The sequence below is a fragment of the Micromonas commoda genome, chromosome 6 (assembly GCF_000090985.2).
Source record: "Micromonas commoda chromosome 6, complete sequence".
Lineage (NCBI taxonomy): Eukaryota > Viridiplantae > Chlorophyta > Mamiellophyceae > Mamiellales > Mamiellaceae > Micromonas > Micromonas commoda.
In genome coordinates this window covers 634,155-651,756 of record NC_013043.1, presented here as the reverse complement: position 1 = coordinate 651,756, position 17,602 = coordinate 634,155, and the positions used below count along the sequence as shown (strand labels likewise).

At 66.1% G+C, this 17,602-nt stretch overlaps 10 protein-coding genes across 10 annotated transcripts; 5 read left to right on the top strand and 5 right to left on the bottom strand.

The window, feature by feature from the left end:
* Nucleotides 1-50: 50 nt before the first annotated feature.
* Nucleotides 51-1,317, top strand: MICPUN_59332 (predicted protein; the record flags this gene model as incomplete). The annotated part of the gene is made up of 1 exon (XM_002503190.1): nt 51-1,317. One exon carries the CDS (start codon nt 51-53, stop codon nt 1,251-1,253), a length of 1,203 nt encoding a protein of 400 aa, XP_002503236.1. The 3' UTR covers nt 1,254-1,317.
* Nucleotides 1,318-1,426: 109 nt separating this feature from the next.
* MICPUN_59331 (peptidyl prolyl isomerase) lies at nt 1,427-2,101 on the top strand (the record flags this gene model as incomplete). Its single annotated transcript, XM_002503189.1, has 1 exon — nt 1,427-2,101. One exon carries the CDS (start codon nt 1,427-1,429, stop codon nt 2,099-2,101), a length of 675 nt encoding a protein of 224 aa, XP_002503235.1.
* Nucleotides 2,102-2,419: 318 nt separating this feature from the next.
* MICPUN_59330 (predicted protein) lies at nt 2,420-2,596 on the top strand (the record flags this gene model as incomplete). Its single annotated transcript, XM_002503188.1, has 1 exon — nt 2,420-2,596. One exon carries the CDS (start codon nt 2,420-2,422, stop codon nt 2,594-2,596), a length of 177 nt encoding a protein of 58 aa, XP_002503234.1.
* Nucleotides 2,597-2,891: 295 nt separating this feature from the next.
* Nucleotides 2,892-3,179, bottom strand: MICPUN_108449 (predicted protein). The gene has a single exon (XM_002502827.1). The coding sequence runs from the start codon at nt 3,140-3,142 to the stop codon at nt 2,960-2,962; it is 183 nt and encodes a 60-aa protein (XP_002502873.1). The 5' UTR covers nt 3,143-3,179; the 3' UTR covers nt 2,892-2,959.
* A 218-nt stretch (nt 3,180-3,397) lies between these two features.
* MICPUN_108448 (predicted protein) lies at nt 3,398-4,217 on the bottom strand (the record flags this gene model as incomplete). Its single annotated transcript, XM_002502826.1, has 1 exon — nt 3,398-4,217. A coding segment is annotated over exon 1 (784 nt), but the record flags the coding sequence as incomplete, so codon positions are not given.
* Nucleotides 4,218-6,824: 2,607 nt separating this feature from the next.
* MICPUN_101009 (predicted protein) lies at nt 6,825-8,765 on the top strand (the record flags this gene model as incomplete). Its single annotated transcript, XM_002503187.1, has 1 exon — nt 6,825-8,765. One exon carries the CDS (start codon nt 6,825-6,827, stop codon nt 8,763-8,765), a length of 1,941 nt encoding a protein of 646 aa, XP_002503233.1.
* Nucleotides 8,766-9,477: 712 nt separating this feature from the next.
* On the bottom strand, nt 9,478-10,309 carry MICPUN_108447 (predicted protein). The gene has a single exon (XM_002502825.1). It carries the CDS (start codon nt 10,283-10,285, stop codon nt 9,560-9,562), a length of 726 nt encoding a protein of 241 aa, XP_002502871.1. The 5' UTR covers nt 10,286-10,309; the 3' UTR covers nt 9,478-9,559.
* Nucleotides 10,310-13,583: 3,274 nt separating this feature from the next.
* Nucleotides 13,584-14,951, top strand: MICPUN_97555 (predicted protein; the record flags this gene model as incomplete). The annotated part of the gene is made up of 2 exons (XM_002503186.1): nt 13,584-13,882; nt 14,069-14,951. 2 exons carry the CDS (start codon nt 13,584-13,586, stop codon nt 14,949-14,951), a joined length of 1,182 nt encoding a protein of 393 aa, XP_002503232.1.
* An 84-nt stretch (nt 14,952-15,035) lies between these two features.
* Nucleotides 15,036-15,913, bottom strand: MICPUN_94512 (predicted protein). The gene is made up of 2 exons (XM_002502824.1): nt 15,384-15,913; nt 15,036-15,287 (listed from the first exon to the last, which is right to left on the bottom strand). The coding sequence occupies exons 1-2, from the start codon at nt 15,693-15,695 to the stop codon at nt 15,177-15,179; spliced, it is 423 nt and encodes a 140-aa protein (XP_002502870.1). The 5' UTR covers nt 15,696-15,913; the 3' UTR covers nt 15,036-15,176.
* A 264-nt stretch (nt 15,914-16,177) lies between these two features.
* LIC1 (ligand-gated ion channel family transporter) lies at nt 16,178-17,507 on the bottom strand (the record flags this gene model as incomplete). The annotated part of the gene is made up of 2 exons (XM_002502823.1): nt 16,178-16,752; nt 16,820-17,507. 2 exons carry the CDS (start codon nt 17,505-17,507, stop codon nt 16,178-16,180), a joined length of 1,263 nt encoding a protein of 420 aa, XP_002502869.1.
* Nucleotides 17,508-17,602: the final 95 nt, after the last annotated feature.

The window sequence follows — 17,602 nt, the reverse complement described above, 5'->3', positions numbered from 1 at the left end:
TTGCAGGCCCCCGCCTCCATCGCGACGAGCTCCCTGGACCTCAGCAGGAAATGCGCCAGCCTGTCCTGATCCGTCACCAGTTTGCGCGCGTCGCCCAACTCCACGTAGGAGCGAATGCGGATGAATTCGTTGTGAAACTGGTTCATCAGCCTGTCGGCGACCCGGCATGGTGTGTCGCCCGGCCACGCTGGACCACGGCACTGAAGCTTAGCTGTGACGGAGTCGTGAAAGTCGGACTCCAAGCACCGCTTGTTGTACTTCAGAACGTCAGAGGAGGTACCCCTATGGACTTCCCATTCATCAAGGAACTGCGCCACGAACCAGTCCGCCATTGCGCGTCGTTTTGTGCCGGGCGCGTCTACCCAGGGCGTCAACCCATGTTAACAATTTACTGCCGAGTCAGCAGTAGCCTGTCCGAGATTTTTATCTCACAGCACGTTGAGCGACGGCTCCTGCTCCGAGGGTCGCTCGCCCGTCACAACCCGTCGCGCGGTCCCGCCCGCGACCTCGTATCCAATCGCGTCCCAATCAAAGGCATCATGTCGAGCGCAATCTGTCGCACTTTTGTCGTCCCAGCTCGCGGCTCGGTCGCCTCTCGCGCGACCCAACCCGCGCGTGGCGTGTTTTCGGGAGCCAAATCCCTAGAACCCCGAAGCGGTGCTGTGACCCTCGTTTCTGCTCACGGCCGTCACCGCGACGTCTCCGTGTGCATGGGTCGCAAGGGCATGCTCGCGGAGCTCATGGATGACGGCACAGATTCCGCGGGCGACGCGAAGGTCGACCCGCGGTGCCCGTGCGGCAGCGGAAAGGACTACTCCGTCTGCTGTGGACCCCATCACGACGGCGCCGCGCCCGCCGACTCAATCACCCCCGAGGCCATCGTCCGCGCACGGTTCAGCGCCTACGTCAAGAACGTGCCCAAATACATCGTTGCATCCACGCATCCGGACTCCAAGGACATGAAGCGCAAGGACGACCCGGCGGAGGCGAGGGCACAGCTAGAGAAAGATGCCGACGCCACGATGAAGAAAGTTCAGTTTACGTCTCTTCGGGTGAAGGGAACCAAAGAGGGCGACGGGGAGACGTTCGTGACGTACGAGGTGTCGTACAAGGCTGCGGGAAAGAAGAACAGGGGCGGGACGAAGACGCTGGCGGAGAGGTCTAGGTACAAGATGGCCGACGGAGAGTTCAAGTACTTTGACGCTCTGCCGCTGAACTCTTCCTCGGATATGAACGCCGTTGGGCAGATCTGATGAAGGGCGATAAGATCGGCCACTTGTAGGTTTATCATTAGTCTACATTGCGACGTTGCGAGTTGATTATTGACTAGTCGCGATCCCTCGCCCACGAGCTCCCTCTGTCTTCTGCGCGTGGGTGCCAAACTTGAGACGTTTTGCCGACGATCCTCAAAAGTTATCCAAAATTCATGACGTGGCAGATGCCCCCGATTGTCCAGTTCACAACGCAAGCGCGTCCCCACACGACACGTGCAAGAACAATGTCCGCCCTCTCCGCCTCATTCCGCATCGCCGCGAGCCCCGTCGTGTCCTCCTCCCGCCGCGCTGGGTCCTCTTCCCGCCGCGCCGCGGCTCCCGCGCGCGCGTCCGCGGGGTCCGACGAGAAGAAGGTTTCCTCGGGGCGCCGCGAGGCTGTCGCCGCCGCAGTGCTCGCCGCCGCGGCGCTCTCCCAGGCAGCCCCCGCGCTCGCGCGCGGTCTCCCCGAGTTTGAGTGCACCGGCGAGGTCACGACCGGCGCGTCCGGCCTCCAGTTCTGCGAGTCCGTCGTCGGCTCCGGGATCACCCCGTCGAAGGGGTCGCTGATCAAGGCGCACTACACCGGCAGGCTCCTCGACGGGCGCGTGTTCGACAGCTCCTACTCGCGCGGCTCCCCGCTCACGTTCAAGGTTGGCGTCAGGGAGGTCATCGCGGGCTGGGACGAGGGCATCCTCGGAGGCGAGGGAGTGCCCCCGATGAAGGTGGGGGGCAAGCGCGTGCTCACCATTCCCGCCAACCTGGCGTACGGCAGCAGGGGCGCGGGCGGCGGCCTGATTCCACCGGACGCGACGCTCAAGTTCGACGTTGAGCTCGTGCAGGTGCTGTGAGCGGGCGCGACGGGCCGTGGTGCGGTGGTGGGGGGAGGGCGCGCGAGCGGCCCTCGAGGTTGTTGAAATCCTAAGTTAACGCTAAATATGTTTCAAAGACGAATGAAATGGTATTGATACCATCGCACATTCAAGCTATTTCATCTAATTCTACTTTTCTGACTGCGTATCCATATGAGCTAAATCCTGAGGCTCTCGTTCAACGTCGAGCCCAGATATCGCCACGTAAGTGTGGCCCTCGAGGAGCCGGCACAAACGCGCGCGCGGCCCTCGTCGTTGCACACACCCTCAACTCAAACCATGCCTATTTTCTGAACCATGAAGACCGCGTTCGACGGAGCGCGGTACGCGGTGGGCGCCACCGATTCCATGCAGGGCACCGGCGTGTGGTCCGGCATCAAGCTTAGCCGCGACGACGCCAAGCCCACGGCCAAGCCCGCGAGCAAGGCTGCGAAGAAGTCGCAGCCTGCTAAGTTCCCGGTGAAGGCCAAGTAAAAACCCGGCAACTTCGCGCGGGAGACGAGGCGACGTGCGTTGGGTTCATCGCACGTGACCGTCAGCTCGTCCGCCAACCGGCGCGCGAGCTCGGGCCTCGGCTTCCGAGCCGGTGACGTAGTCTTCCGCGAAATTGAAAACCTCGCGGGCGCAGCGAGTCGCCAAGGAGTAGACGTCCAGTGACGGAACCTCGCCGCATTCAGGGTGTAGCAACCATTTGAAGGCGGGTTCCCGATGATTTAAGACTTCTCAGGTCCGAAAAGGAGCTCCTCGGCAGACGTGCGGCTGCGCGGATAGCGTCGTTCGACCATAACTGTAACACGACTAATATTTTCATCCTAACCGGCTCTATCCGATGGTACGCTACTGTCTTCCCGGGCCGACGCGCGAGGGACCGAAGCGCGCGGGAGCCCCGCCCGGCGGACCGACCCTACCCCCGGGAGGTCCTACCCTGCCCCCCGGCGGACCGACCCTGGACGGCGGACCCGTCCCCGCCGGCGCGGAAACCGGCCTGCCCCATCCGCCCGGAGGCGCCGGCGGGGCCATCCCCGGGCCGCCGCCCCTGGGCCCGCCGCCCAGGCCCCCGCCCAGGCCCCCGCCCAGGCCCCCGCCGAGACCCCCACCGAGACCCCCGCCTAATCCGTCGCCGAGACCGCCGCCGAGACCGCCGCCGAGACCGCCGCCGGGACCGCCGCCGAGACCGCCGCCTCCTCCTCCTGCCGCGCCGACCCCGCCGTTCGCGGCTGCCGGTTCAGCCGGCTTGCCCAGCATCGCCGCGATATCCGCCATGGTGTCCTCGTCGTCGGTGTCATCGTCAACTTCCACGTTGTACGGATCCTCGCCCTTTTTGAAGGGCGTGTCAGGATCAGCCTGATCTCCCGCGGCCCTCTCCTTGAATCCACCCTTGCCCTCGAAGAAGAACTTCTTGTACATCGGCATCTCCCGCATCTCGTACGTGTGCGCACCGATGAGTTTGTCCATCATGAAGGCATCCTCAAAGGTGGGCACGCCCTCGTAGTCCGCCTCCTCCCTGAAGCACGGCAACGCGTTGATGCACGGTAAGAACGTGGTGATCGCTTTCCAGAACTGCGACACCACGTTCACGACGACGTTCACCACGATGAAGAGGATCGCCAGCAGGAAAAACGGGAACCCGTTTGTCTGCATCGTTCGCCTTGAAATCTCGCTCAGAATCGGTGGGTACTCTGTCGCCGCCGCATCCTGCGCCGCCGCACTCGCGTTGTTCGCGATGTCCAACAAGTCCTGGAGCGTCGCGCCCGAGGAGAGCAGGCCGCTGAAAGCGCTATCCGTGGCGTTTGCAGCCCCGCCGCCCGTAGCGGACAACGCGGCGTCTGCGTACTCGTCGCCGACCCCCGCCGTTTCCGTGATGAGCGGCGTTAGAAAGTGCGTGTGCATCCACATGCCAAAGAGAAGGTGCACGAACGCCGCCCACGGCGCGACGGCGAGCGCGAGCATCGCCAACGCGGTGCCGTACCTCGGGGGGCGCCGGCACACCCTCAGGAGGAACCTCTTGTCGAAGAAGCCGATGGCGAGGCAGAAAAACGATGCAAACGCGTAAAGCAGAGGCATGCCGCTTCCGTACATCATCGTCACCATGATGCACATGAGAACCTCTCCGTACCTCGTGGCGATGTCGAACTCCGGCCCGGTGAACGCCTCGTTGAGCTCGCGCTGCGTCCACTTGGTGTACTTGCCGGTGCACCTGTTGATGAACCCGGTGACCTCAGCCGCGATGTTCCCGCCGATTGGCCCGACGGTGTTGATGCACATGGTGAACAGCAGCGGACCGCCGATCTTCTTGTACCAGAGGTAGTCGAAATCGCGATGCGTTCCGTTCAGGATGAGCTTCGACACGATGGGTATCCCCTCCAGCAGCTCCGGCAGCGCGGCGTTGATCGCGAGCGACACGATCGCCGTGTTGAAAAACTGCGCGACGAAAACCTTCTCCGCCACCTTCCGCTGTTGCTCGATGAAACTCGCGGGTCTCTCGTACGAGGAGATGGACTTGACCACCGTCTTCAACACGGAGTTCACGATGGCCACGGCGCCGACGGCGACGCCCACGAGAAGAGACTCCAGCGAGGACGGCGCGGCGAGGAAATCGTTGCACTGCTCGCGGAGGGTCGCGATTTCCAGATCCGACGCGTATTGAATAGCCGGGTCGCCCGCCTTCCACCTTTCTGTGGTGGTCGTCTTGAGCGCGTACTGGCGCCCGGCGCAGTAACACGCGTGGCACCTGCGCCGTTCCCTCACCCCCGCGTCGACCCTCGCCGGCGAGCACCCTTCCAGCGACACCCCGCAGTCGGTCATCTCCTTCACGATGGTCTTCACCTTGACGTCCTTCTCCGTCTGGCTCATCGTGTTCGCCAGCGGAACCACCGACAGCGCCGTGCCCCACGGCATGATCGCGAGCAGCCCGGGCTCGGAGTACGTCACCTCGCACGACGACAGCTCGGGTTTACACACGTCACGAAAGTCGCTCGTCGCGTTGAAATCGGGGCGAAGGGTGACGAGCGAAGGGTCGACGCCGCCGAGCGCGACGCTCTCCGGGGTGGCGAATTGACCCCCGCCCGGTCCGCCGATTTGTAACGCCAGCTTGGCGTCGTCCATCGCGGTGTTGGCGCTGAGCTCGTTTTTAACCCCCGAGAGCACCGTGATTGCGCCGAAGGAGGCGAGGAGGAGGACGAAGGTGACGAGCGAGATGACCTTCCGCCGCCAGTACCTGCTCCGCTCGGGGACGTCCAAATTTTCAAACATGACATCCGTCGGCGCGGGTGCCTCCTCCACCTGGTACGCGAATTTACCTCGGAACCGCGCCTCGGATCGCATCAGCCAACGGCCGAGCCAGCTTCTGGGCGACGCCCTGAGACATTCCACCCACGATTCCTCGTCGGAGAAGGTTACGAACGCGAGCTTGGTCTTGAAGTTTTTCTTCATCTTGAGCTTGATGATCTTGTCGTCAACCACGGCAATCTTGTCCTCCAGCTTATCGATGGTCTTCTCCCCTTTCCCGGTCTTGATGTACTTGCTCTTTGCCACGTCGTGCTGCATCGCCAGCGCGCTCCTCTTCTTGTAGTAGTAAAGAAGCACCCCGTCGTTCTTCGCGAGCACGGCGTCCACCACCTTCCCGAATTTGAGCTCGAAAAAACACCGAACCTCCTCCTTGTCAGTCGCGTCCTCGGGCAGACCCTTGATCATGACGCTGTAGTCGGTGATCTCGATCGAGTCCTCGTCCACAGCTCGCACGATCTGTCTCTGCCGCCGGCTGAAGAACGCGCACATGACGAGGAACAGCACGCAACCGAGAATGTCCGCGGCGGCGGCGCCGTAGAGGAAATCCGTCTTGGTCAGCGACAGCTCCAAGCCGAGGTCCGGGTTGGAGTATCTCAGCCAGTCGCCCTCCTCGACGTCGTCCGGCGCGATGCTCCCGAACGTCGTGGAAGCCATGTCGTACTCCGCCTCCCACATCTGCTGGAATCCCGTGCTGTTCCTCGCGGCCGAGTACGGCCCGAAGTACTTGGCGGCGTGCGCAATCATGATGGTGGGCATGTTGAGGAGGAAGAGGATGAAGAACATGGCGGACATCCACTGTAGAAAGTTGAAGTACAGCGCGATGCCGGGTCCGAACTCGACTCCCATGTCGCCGATGCCGATCTTGAGCGGGTAGGGCTCCAGACCCCGCGCGCCCTGTATCCTCGGGTGCTCCTCGTCCCGGTGCTCGAGTGCCTCTTCGACGCTCGGTGGAACGTACTCGCCCCTTTCGCGCGCGAGGTCCTCCTTGGTCTTGATCTCGCCGGTGCGCTTGTCGACGACGTCGTCGTCGGAATCGGAGTCCGAGCTGTCGTCCTTGGCCGCGCGCGTTCGCCATCGCAGCGTGCGGCTCGCGATGGCGGAGAGGGAGGCGAAGGGGCTCTTGCTCGCCGCCTTCTTGCTGGGGGTCGTGGGCTCCATGTCGGAGTCCGAGTCGCCCCCACCCGCGGCGTAGCGCGAGCGGTTGCCCCCTCTGCCCATCCCGGGTGTCCCTCACGCGTATATCGCCTCTGAGGTGTCCTACGACGACGCGGAATGCCGCGTCATCTCGGTGGCGAACGTCGCGCGCGCGCCCCGCGTCCTTTCGGTGACCCCGTTTAGTGCCCGTTGGTGACGCGGATTTGCCAAGTCAGGTCCCGAAATTTCTCATCAGAGGGCACTGTCTCGAGCGGCGGGCATGTCGTGGCTGGCCCAGGCGGCGGCCAAGGCCGAGGCCAGGCTCACCGAGGCGCTCAATAAGGTCGACTCCGCCGCGGCGCCCGCGCTGGAGAAGGCCAAAGATCGGCTCGAGGAGACCAAAGCGCAGATCGCGGAGAAGGCGAGCGAGCTCGGGCTTGGCGCGGGGGGCGATCCGCAGCAGCCGCGGCGGCAGGTACCGAGGCCTCGAGGGGAAGCTTCGGGCGCCGGAGGCGCGAACGCGATCGAGGTCGCACCGTCGGTTCCCGCCGAGTCGAAAGCCTCGAGCGATGCGCCGACCGGGACGGTCGGGGACGACGCGGGTCGAGTCGACGCCGACCCAGAAATCGTCCCACAAATCGTCCAACCTCCGACCGCCCCAACGCCCGCGTCCGCTGAGCCCACAAAGAAGAAGACGCAGCTGGAGCTGCTGAGGGAGAGGAGACTGGCGCGCGAGGCGGCGGCGGCGAACGCCAAGGGAATCGTCGCGGGACTCGTTCCGGAACCCCCGACGGAAGGGACTCGAACCGGACCCGCCGAGCGGATCCCGCGAGCCGAGTCCGACCCATCCGCCCCGGCGCCGCCGCCCGCGACACACCCGCCGGACCCCGCCGAAGATACCGCGAAAGATACCGCCGGGGACTCGAAACGACCGGAACCGGAACCTCCCGCGTCACGACGGACGACGAACCAACGCGTGAACGAGGGAACACCCGCGTTCGCCGCCGCGCGAGAGAGGGCGGATGCGGATGCGGAGCTCGAGCGACGGGTCAAGCGAGTCGCGCTGCTCGCGCACGCCAGGGCGCTTCGAACGCGACGTGCCGAGGAGACGCGAGACGCGGAGGACCGCGCCGATCGCGCGATCGCCGCGCGCGAGCAGCGCGCCGCGTCCTCGGCGCGCGCGCTGGAGGCGTTAGCGGCGAGGGCGGCGAAGGCGGCGGCGGCGTTGGAGGATGAGCGCGTCGCGCACAAGCTGACGCGGGAGGACGCGGAGGAGCGCGTCGCGGAGGTGGCACAGGAGGGCGGGACGCGCGCGAGGGCACTCGCGACGGAGCAGCGACGCCTGGCGGAGGTCACCGCGAGGAGGGACGACGCGGCGGACGAGTTTGAACGATTGGATCGAAACGCGCGGGAACTTCGCCGGCGGATCGTCGCGGCGAACCGGCGCAGGGAACGCGCGGAGGGGGTTCTCGCCGAGAGAAAGAAACGGTCGAACGTAACGGGCGGTGCGGGGACGGGAACCGGCGCGTCGGACGCCGAGGCGGAGGCGGCGGCGCTGCAGGAATCCCTCCGCCGGCTTCGCGACGCCAACGACGCGGCGGCGGGTCGAATAGCGTCTTCCGCCGACGTTTCCTCCTCGGGGGTTCCGGACGTTTCCGCGGAGGATGCGACCGACCAGCTCCGCCTCGACGTCGCGTTCAGGACCGCGACGGAGGCGCTCATCGCCGAGCAGACCCGCGCGGAGGCGCTCGCGGCGTCGCGCAGCGCGCTCGTGTTCCGCCTGGAGACGGCGCGACGAAACGCCGACGAAAATAACGGACGCTTCGCGGATGAGGAGGCGGGCGCGGTGGAGTCCGCCGCCGCCGGGTACCGGTACGGGTCGGCGGGCGTAGACGACGACGACGACGACGACGTTCTCATCGCGGGTCTCGCCGAGACTGGACGGTACGCGCCCAAGCAGCTCGCGTACGACATCGCCGCGAAGGCGTTGGGCGGGGGCGACCGCGCTCGGCGGGTGTCCAACTTGGCGGGGGCGGTTGACGCGCTCGCGCTGGAGGGTCTCCGCGCGGTGAGCAGGCACGGGGGCGCACGGGCGGCGGCGGTGGCGTACACGTGCGTGTTGCATCTGTACATGTTCGCGCTGGTGTTCTTCGGCGGGTCGGGGCCGAGGGCGACGAGCACGGCGACGATGACGGCAGAGAGCCTTTACCCAAAGCCGTAAGCGTCAAGTGTAGGTAGCTGAGATTGTTAAACGGAAAACACAACTCTCGCGCATGGTGTTCAACCCCGCGAACGCGGGGAGCGTGGCCGCGGCCGCCGCGCGCCCCGGAGTGGCGTACGTGCTCGGTCGTACCCTTTACCTCGCCATGACCAACCGCAGCAACGCCGCGACGATCATTGAGACTCGGGGCCCGGGCTTCGCCATGCCGCCCGAATCTTTTTTCGTTCCCTATCGCGATCCCCCTCACAGCCTGAGCGTGGAACCCGAGGCCGAGGAGCTCGCGGACGTCGTCGATCTCTTCTACGAGAAGCTGGAGATCGTCGGCATGGGGGAGAACGACCCCGGGGTGGTCTTCGCGGGGATGGGCGAACCCCTTCTCCGTATGGACCAGATACGCGAAACCATAGAGCAGGTTCACGAATCCAGACACGGCGTGCCCTTCAGAGTGAGCACGAACGGGCTCTTTCCGCCGTCCGCCGCGGTGGCGCTGGCGGACGCCGGGATCGGTAAGGCCACCGTAGCCCTCGCCACCGCGGATCCCACGCAGTACGCCGAGCTCATGCGACCGGAGAGCGGCGACCACGCCACCGTGTGCGGGTTCATCGCGTCGCTGGCAGAAGCCGGGGTGGAGGTGGAGGCCACCGTCGTCGAGCGGCCCGGGGTGGACGTGGCGGCGGCGAGAAAGCTGGCGGAGGCGCTCGGCGCGGGGTTCAGGACTCGCACGTGGCACCCGTGATTCCATCCCCCGACGCTCTTCTAATTCTACGTCCATCGGTGTCTAATAACTGCCAACATCAGTCGCCGCGCCCGCCAAAGGTGAACATCTTCTTCGCGCGTTTCGAAGGCGCCTGCTCCTCCTCAGCCTCCCTCGCCTCGCGAACCATCGCGCCGAAACCCAACATACCCTTCCGCGCGCCCACCCGCTGCTGCTGCTGCGCCCCAACGCCTCCGCCGTCGCGACTGTGAAGAGGCGTCGCGGCGACGACCATCCCGCGAGATCCCGCGGGAGTCTCCGCTACAACAGTCTCTCTCGCCGGCGTGCACATCGCCTGCTGCAGCATCGCGGCGCCCCTGCTCCCAGGCGGCGCGGTGCCCCGTCCCCCGGAGGAACGCGGCGTGCTCATCGCCATCGGCGTGCTCATGATCTCGCTCAACCGCCCGCCCCGGGGTCCCGGGGTCATCGAGACCGACTCGCGGCGGTTCCGGTTCGGCAGAGGGGTTTGCATGGCGGCAATCGCCGCCTGCCGCCCCGGTGTCATCGCCGTCTGTGATCCCGGTCCGGCGCCAAACGCGGCGAGCGCAAGGTTCCTGGGCGCGGGCATCTGCATCACCTTGCGGTTACCCGCGTCCGGCGTGGGCTGAAACCCGGGCGGAACCATGAGCAACTTCTCGCGCTGCGCCGGCTGCTGCCGTTGCCGCTGTTCGCGCAGAAACAGCGCGCGCTTCTCCTTCTCTCGTCGCGCCGCCGCCTCCTCGTCCTGCGCTTTTCGGAGCTCCTCGGCGGACTTCACGGGCGCCATCCGCACCTCGCGCTTCGCGGGGCCCGCGCGGCTGCGGAACAGGTTGTGCCACTTGACCCCCGTCTTGGGATTCGGCATCTTGAACGAACCGGCTTGGGCTTCCCGGTCGGGCTTGCCGGCACCACCCGGCGCGTCTCGCCGCGAGGAGCCCGGAGCCTCCGAGGACTCCCCGGATTCCCCGCCGTACTCGTCCGAGCCGCCGCCGCCGCCCGCGGTCTTCCTCCCGGCGACCACCCCGGGCGAGAACACGCCGGCGTTGACCGCCTTTCCGGCCCTCCTTCCGGAAGTTTTGGCGGTTTTCGCGTTGGAATCCGCGTTGGAATCGCCGTCTCTCCCGGTTCTCTCGACGACGGCGCCCACGCCCAGGTTGGCTCGAAGCGCCTCCATCAACCTCGGAACGGACTCGTCGTACCTCGGCACGAGCTCGTCTAAGACGAAGGCGTGCAGCGCCTGTATCCCCACGGGATGTAACAGGAAGCTGAGCGGATTTACCACCTTGGCGAGGTGCTTCGCCGCCTTCTTCGTCCGCCTCTTGTCCGACTTCGAGTTTGCGGATCGGAGCGAGTGAAGCGAGAGCGAGAGGTGCGCCTGAAACGCGTGCTCGCGTCGCTTCGCGCCCTTGCATCCCCCCGTGACGTGCCTCGCCTCCAGCTGCGCCTGTGACATCACGAGCGCCCCTTCCACGGCGTCCACGGCGTCGTCGAGGCAGTTTTGTCCTGCAGGGAGGTGCACACGCGCCGAGCCGACGGCGTCGCCAGCCAAAGTTTTCGAAAGTTTGGCGAAATCGGGGTCGGGCGCGTCCGCGTCTGACACGGCGAAATAACGCTCAAACAACGCGTCGTACTCCGACCGCGCCCGCGCGAGGACGGAGGGGAGGTCGTCTAGGACCCACGCGGCGTGTGTCGTCGCGGTCGGCGCCGTGGAAGGCTTTCCCTCGCGCCGTCGTCCTTCCCTCGCGGCTCGATTCGTCGCTGCGGTTCCGGTCCCGGCGGCGGGATTTTCGTCGGGGTTTCCACCGTCGCCGACCATGGCCCTGAACCTCGCGTCGAGCGCCGCGTCGCTCTCCGACGGCCCGTCCACGACTCTCCCGTCGTCGCACCCGACGCCGGGTAGCCGGAGCGGGCCCGGGCTCAGCACGCCAGCCCCGTTCGGCGCCCCCGCGATGGACGCGGCGAGCGAGTCTCCGAACGATTTACGTTCAACGGGCCCGCCGCCGTACCATCGCTCCCATCGGTGCGTCCCGGCGGGCGCGGCGGCGGCGGCGGCGGCGAGCGCCGCCGCGAAATCGCCCCGGGCGGAATTTCGCCCCGCGCGGTTCGTCGCCTCGCCGCCGCTCCCGTCGGCGTCGTCGCCAGTCGACGCGTGTGCGATGATCCTGGCCAAATTTCCTTTTTGCTCCGAAGCGGACCCCGAGGCTCCTCGCGCCGCCGCGTCCTCTCCGGAAAGATCCGGAAAGAACGGCTCGAGCGCGCCCCAACCGTCGTCGCCGCACGCCGCCGCGAGCGCGGACGTTAGCGCGTCCACGTCGGCGTCGTTGTATGCCACGTCGGATGCCACGTCGGATGCCGCCGCGTCGGCGTCCCGGCCCGGGGTGTTCGGCGCGTCCGCCGCCGGCGCGACGGGGACGAGCGACATCGTCCCGGGCGAGAGCGGCTGCAGCGCGGCGAGGTGAACGCTCCCTGGCCGAGCGTTTCGAACACCTCTCCTTCCGCCGCCGCCGCCAGCCGCCGTCGTCGCGTCGGTCTCCTGCGTCGCCAACGCCTCCTCCTCCTCCTCCTCCTCCTCCTCCTCCTCCTCCTCGATCCGGTTAGCCGCGGCCCTCTCCTCCTCGCGATCGCACTCCACCTCCAGCTCGACGATCGCCCCCGCGCGTCGAATCGCGAGGAGCGCGCCGAGCGCGTACGCCGCCGACCCCTTCGCCGCCACCGCGATGGACGTCCTTACCCCCTCGTAACCCCTCATGACGCCGCTCCCGCCGACGCCCGGTCGGGGTCTCCCCGTCACCCAACACGCGGCGAGTTGATCGACGGACGCGAGCGACGCGATCGTGACGCGCCTTATCCTCGAGAGCCCGCCCGGCCAGCCATCGCACGGAACGACGGCGATCGCACCGAGGCGCACGGCGGATGACGACGACGACCCGGGGCTCCTTTTTCCCTCGGACGTCGTCGAGCCTCTTCGCACCCAGAGCTCCGAGACGGGGAGCTCCTTCGCGTTTAAGGTCGAACCTACGCCCAAAGAAAGAGGTGTTTGCGGGTGTAGGGAGGGCGTCGCCGCGTCGTCCGGATGAAGCCTAACCCGCGCGAACGCGGACATGAGGAGCCCCGGGGGCAGGCAGCCGCGCGGAGCTGCCGCGTGGGAGACGGCGGCGACGGGCGCGGACGATCCCCCGAACCTGGCGAAGAGCTCCGACGCCCTGCGCGTGGTCTCCGCCGTCGCCGCGCGCGTGTCCCGCTCGCCCAGTCGGAGGAGGTACGCCCTGGTGTTCTCCTTCCTGTACGCGTCCTCGATGCCCTTGAAGGGCCGGAGGAAGTCAACCTCGGTTCCCGTCCGGGGCGGTTGAGCGCTCGGGTCGTTCTCGTCGTTTGATGGCGCGGGGGCGTCGCCGCGCACCCTGGCGAGGATGACCACCGCGCTGTGCTGTCTCTCCGATCCGCCGCCGTCGCCGTCGCCGGTCATTCCCGCGAGCTCCCCCGCGGCGCGTTGGATCACCCCGGCCATCTGCCTCGCGAGCGTGGTGAACCAGCCGGTGCGCTCGGCGGAGTCGGGGCCGTCGACCAGATCTCCGGGGTGCTCGGGCGGGGTGCCCACGTGATTGGCACCCTCCGCGTCGGCGGCGTTGTAGAGGTCGACGGCTTGATCGTACTGGCGCAGGACCGCGGCGATCGCGTCGGGGGTGCACGCGTGGAACTCGTCTCGACGCAGCGACGCGGCCGCGCCGAGCTTCGGGTCCACCGCGGAAGACGCCTTGGCGCGCGCGTGCATCCTCGCGTCGAACCGCTGCGGGGTGAGGGACGAGTCGTAGAAGCGAAAGGACCATCGCGGGGGCGCGGGGCTCTGCCGCGACAGGTGCGTCAGAACTCGCGACAGCACCAGCCGCACCTGCGCCCTCTCCTCGGCGGTACCCGCGCCGAGGTCCACCAGGAACGAGACCCGACGCACGCGGTCCGCCATCGCGCCTTCGACTCTGACGGTTCAAACGTCGCTTTGCGCGCCTTTTTTCCGCGTGACGATCGCGTGACGGGAGTGTGCCCACTGCTTTTCGGGGCGCCATTCGGGGCGCCGCGGCGGTGTCGCGATGTCGCTCCTGGTCGAGGGCGTGGCGCTCACGCCGAGCGGTCGGCCGGTGCTGGCGCCGGAGGAGCTCGAGCTGCGGATGATCGAGCGCGTTGACGTCGAGTTCGGCGACAAGCGCGCGGGGAACATGCGCGGCGGGCTGCAGGGCAGAGAGGCTGACAAGTACGTCGCGGGAGTCGCCCTCGTCACCTCGCACAGGCTGATATGGCTCGATCAGGCGAGGGCGCCCGGAACGGAGGGACTGAGCTGCAGCGTACACCTCTCGCGGGTCATCGAGGCGGCGCCGGTGCCGCTGAAGATGTTCGGGTCGCGCACCAGACGGCTGAGGTTGGCGCTGCGGAGGGGGATCGTCGGACCGAACGACGCGGGGGGCGCGCTCGTGCTCGCGTTCAGGGGCGAGAACCCAGACGCCTTCACCGCGGCCGTCGCCGACGCGCTGGTAAAAAAGACGTGGCTCGCGGAGCCGCCGCCGCCGTCGTCGACGAGGACCGGCGCGCCGTCCTCGTCGTCCCTCGCGACGCGAGTGCCCCCCGGGCAACCGCCGCCGCCCGCCGCGCCGCCGCCGCCCGCCGCCGCGGGGAGGCCCGCCGCGTTCGCCATCAGCGCGGGCGTGGGCGGCGTGCTTCACAGGCAGCACCAGGAGCACAAGCAACGGCAGGAGACGGTAACTGAGGCGTTCACGGACATGAACGCGCTCATGGCCAAGGCCAAGGAGATGGTGACGCTCGCCGAGCACCTCGCCGCCGTCGCCAACCGACGCCAACAACGGGGAACGGACTCGAGCGGCTCGGACGCGTCGGACGCGGAGACGACGGAGATGGACGCGATGATGCTGTCGATGGGGATAGCCTCGCCGGTGACGAGGGAGACCGCGGGGGCGCTGTACCACCAGCAGCTCGCCAGGCAGCTCGCGGACTGGCTCCCGCAGGTGCTCGCCAAGAGGGGAGGGATCCTGGCGCTCCCCGACGTCTTCTGCCTGTTCAATCGCGCTCGCGGGTCCGAGCTCATCTCGCCGGAGGATCTGCTCAAGGCGTGCCAGCTGTGGAGGCGGCTCGGGGTGCCGCTGCAGTTCAGGCGGTTCGAGAGCGGCGTGCAGGTGGTGCAGAGCCTGGACAGGAGCGACGACGAGGTTTGCGCGACGCTCACGGAGATGATCAATCGACCGCTCGGACCCTCGGACGACGAAACACGCGACGCGATGCGAAGGATGGACGCGTACTCCGCGTCCGTGGCGTTGGGCATTCCCCCCACGATCGCGTCGGAGTACCTGCTGATGGCGGAGAGGCACGGGATCCTGTGCCGGGACGACGGCCCGGAGGCGACGTACTTCTATCCAAACTTTTTCCCAGAGTGCGAGGCGACTTATTAGTCTTAGTTGGCGCGAGGCGGTAAAGAGGCGGTGACGAGGAGACGGACGCGTTCGGCGCGCGTGCCGACGGATCGTTCGTGTCGTGACATCCCAATCGGACGTCGCATTACAAACTGTACACGAATTTCGTGATTCACATCTTCCAATGGCGTCGCCTCCGGACTCGGAATATAATTCTTCGCATCTTCGCTCGTCTCGAAGGCGACGGCGCCGCGCCCCCCCAACTTAGATTGCGTCCACGTCGTCGAAGTCGAAGAAGTCGTCGTTCTCATCGCGCTCCTCCTCGAAGGTGTCGGTTTCGTTGACGCGGATGGACTCGGGAAGCTCACCGTAGGCCTGGGAGGTGGGAGAGAGAGCGTCAGCGGGGGATTCGGGGTGGAACGGACTCGAGAGGGAGCGCGGGGTTTGTCACCGAAAACACGGGGCGAATACCTTAAGGGAACGGGCCTCGTCCGCGAGGTACTTGAGGATGACGTCCGCCTTCTCGTCCTGGTAGTCGCGGAGGCCGAGGAGGACGATGTCGCCCGTGTTCACCCAAACCTTCTTGCGCATCTTGCCGCGAATGTGGCAGAGGCGCTTCACGCCGTCGATGCACTGCGCCTCCAGACGGCCGTTCCCGAGCATGCGCAGGACCTGCGCGTACTCCTGGCCGTCCTCCTTGAAGATGAGCTCGCGCTTCTCGTCACCCTCGTTCTTGCCCCTGCGGCGGTTCTTGCCTCCCTTTCCCTTCACTCCCTTCGGCATAGTGGTCTTCCAACCCTAAGTCGCTTTCAAAAAATACGCGCGGAACCCACGTGGATCTCCAGCACGCCAGGCGTCTTCGTCTCGGAAGAGCCTCGAGGAGTTCGCTTGGACTCCGTCGACGACGTCGCTGAGCGGCGTGCGTCCGTAAAAGGGCGGCTGGAACGTCGGGACCGGGTTCAAGTACCCTCGGCCAAACAAGATGAGCTCCAAGATACGGTCGCAAAGTTTGGCGGCGGTTTGTCTTTGTGGGCCTCATTTAACCTAAATGTAGTGCCACCGTTACGAGCGGTTACGGGGAATTTTTTGCGAGTGTCACTGCGGATGGGACGGCGTCTTGGAAGGTTTAGCAGCACGGGGAACTTAGGGCGTTCGTCGCGGCGGAGCTCGTGAACGACGCCGCCAGCAAATGAGATATCTTCGATAGTCATCATACACACGGTGACCTGTACACACACAACGCGGAACCAACGCTTATAAACAACTCACGCAAACACGCCAGCCTCGATTGAGACGAGAGCGACGGCGGCGACGTACGCCGCGGGGAAGCACCATCGCGAGAACACGTCGACGTGCCTGTCGGCGAACCTCATCTTCCCGTCCTTCCCCACGAGCATCCCCGCGAACCTCCCAGCCTTGCCGCGGACGAACCCCCTCATGTCGCTGATCTTCTCCCCGAGCGACGCGTCTTCTTTATCCCTCGCGTCCTTAAGCGCGGCGTCGACGCGAGTCTCGACGTGGAGCAGGTAGTTGGCGACGACGACGCCCAGCACGGTGTACGCGCAGAAGTACTGGCTCTTGCTCAGCACGCCGAGCATCCACGCGTCCGAGGCGCTCAGTTTCGGCAACGACGCGAGCGCCCCTTTCGTGAGGTTGATGATTGAGAGGTAGGCGATGAAGCAGAACGCGGCGCGCGCGGGAATGGCTCCGCGTTGGATCCAGAACGTGCCGTAGCTCAGCGCCACCAGGAAGATGGACGGCAGTAACACGAAGGCGATCCAGTAGTCCGGCTTTCGCTTCATCCGGACCGTGAAGTCGACGTACGACATTGGGGGCATTCCTGTTACGAAGGTAAAAAACACAAAGTTAGTATGGGCAAACAGTCGGAGAATATAAAACACTCTCACCAGCTCTCTCGCCCACGGTCATGTTCGTGCCAAGGACGGTCCACTCGGTGGTGCCGCCGAGCAAACCGCCGGTCGGGATCTTGAACAGCTCCTGTCCGGTCGTCGGGGCTGTGAACGCGACCATCTTGGAAGGCGCGTTGAGCAACATTCGCGCGTAGCACGTCTGCTCGTCGAACGGCATCTTCTTGAAATCGAAGATGCACGTCGCGGTGACGCCCTCTCGGATCGTCACCCTGACCTCACCGTCGTTCTTGAACACTAAGAACGTGGACGCGGTGCCGAAGGATCCGATGGCGTTCAAGAACGAGTACTCGGGGTGCCAGACCTCGGAGAGCATCGCCGAGGGGAACACGGCACGCTCGTGGTCGAAGCACCCGTTGTTTCTGGTCGTTGTGTTGAACGCCAGCCTGGAGTCGGGCCAGGTCATCGTGTGCTGGATGGCCATCTGGATCGAACCCGTGGGCTCGGACACCGACTTTATCAGCTCGAGCTCGCCGGAGACTTCGACCATGACCTTGGTCTCGCCCGACTGGGGCGCGGGCGGGCTATATTCGTCGTGCGATGCCAACATCGCGGTGCGAACGCCGCCTGGGTCGGTCGGGCCCGAGCACACGGAGTGCACGGGGGTGCAGGTCGCCAGTACCAAAATGGCGACGACCGCGCATATCGGGAGCTGGAAGTGATGCATGAGGATGATCAAGGCGTGCCGCGCGGGGAGGCGCGCCGGGTGATGACTAGGAGCATGTGGGTCAATTTTAGCTTACAGCTCAGAGGGTAAAAGGT

Coding starts and splice junctions, on each gene's coding strand:
- MICPUN_108449 (XM_002502827.1), bottom strand. CDS start 3,142: ATGGCCCCGCCGGCGCCTCCGGGCGGATGGGGCAGGCCGGTTTCCGCG.
- MICPUN_108447 (XM_002502825.1), bottom strand. CDS start 10,285: ATGGCGCCCGTGAAGTCCGCCGAGGAGCTCCGAAAAGCGCAGGACGAG.
- MICPUN_94512 (XM_002502824.1), bottom strand. CDS start 15,695: ATGCCGAAGGGAGTGAAGGGAAAGGGAGGCAAGAACCGCCGCAGGGGC. Junction 15,288..15,383: donor ACGAGGCCCGTTCCCTTAAG/GTATTCGCCCCG, acceptor CCCACCTCCCAG/GCCTACGGTGAGCTTCCCGA.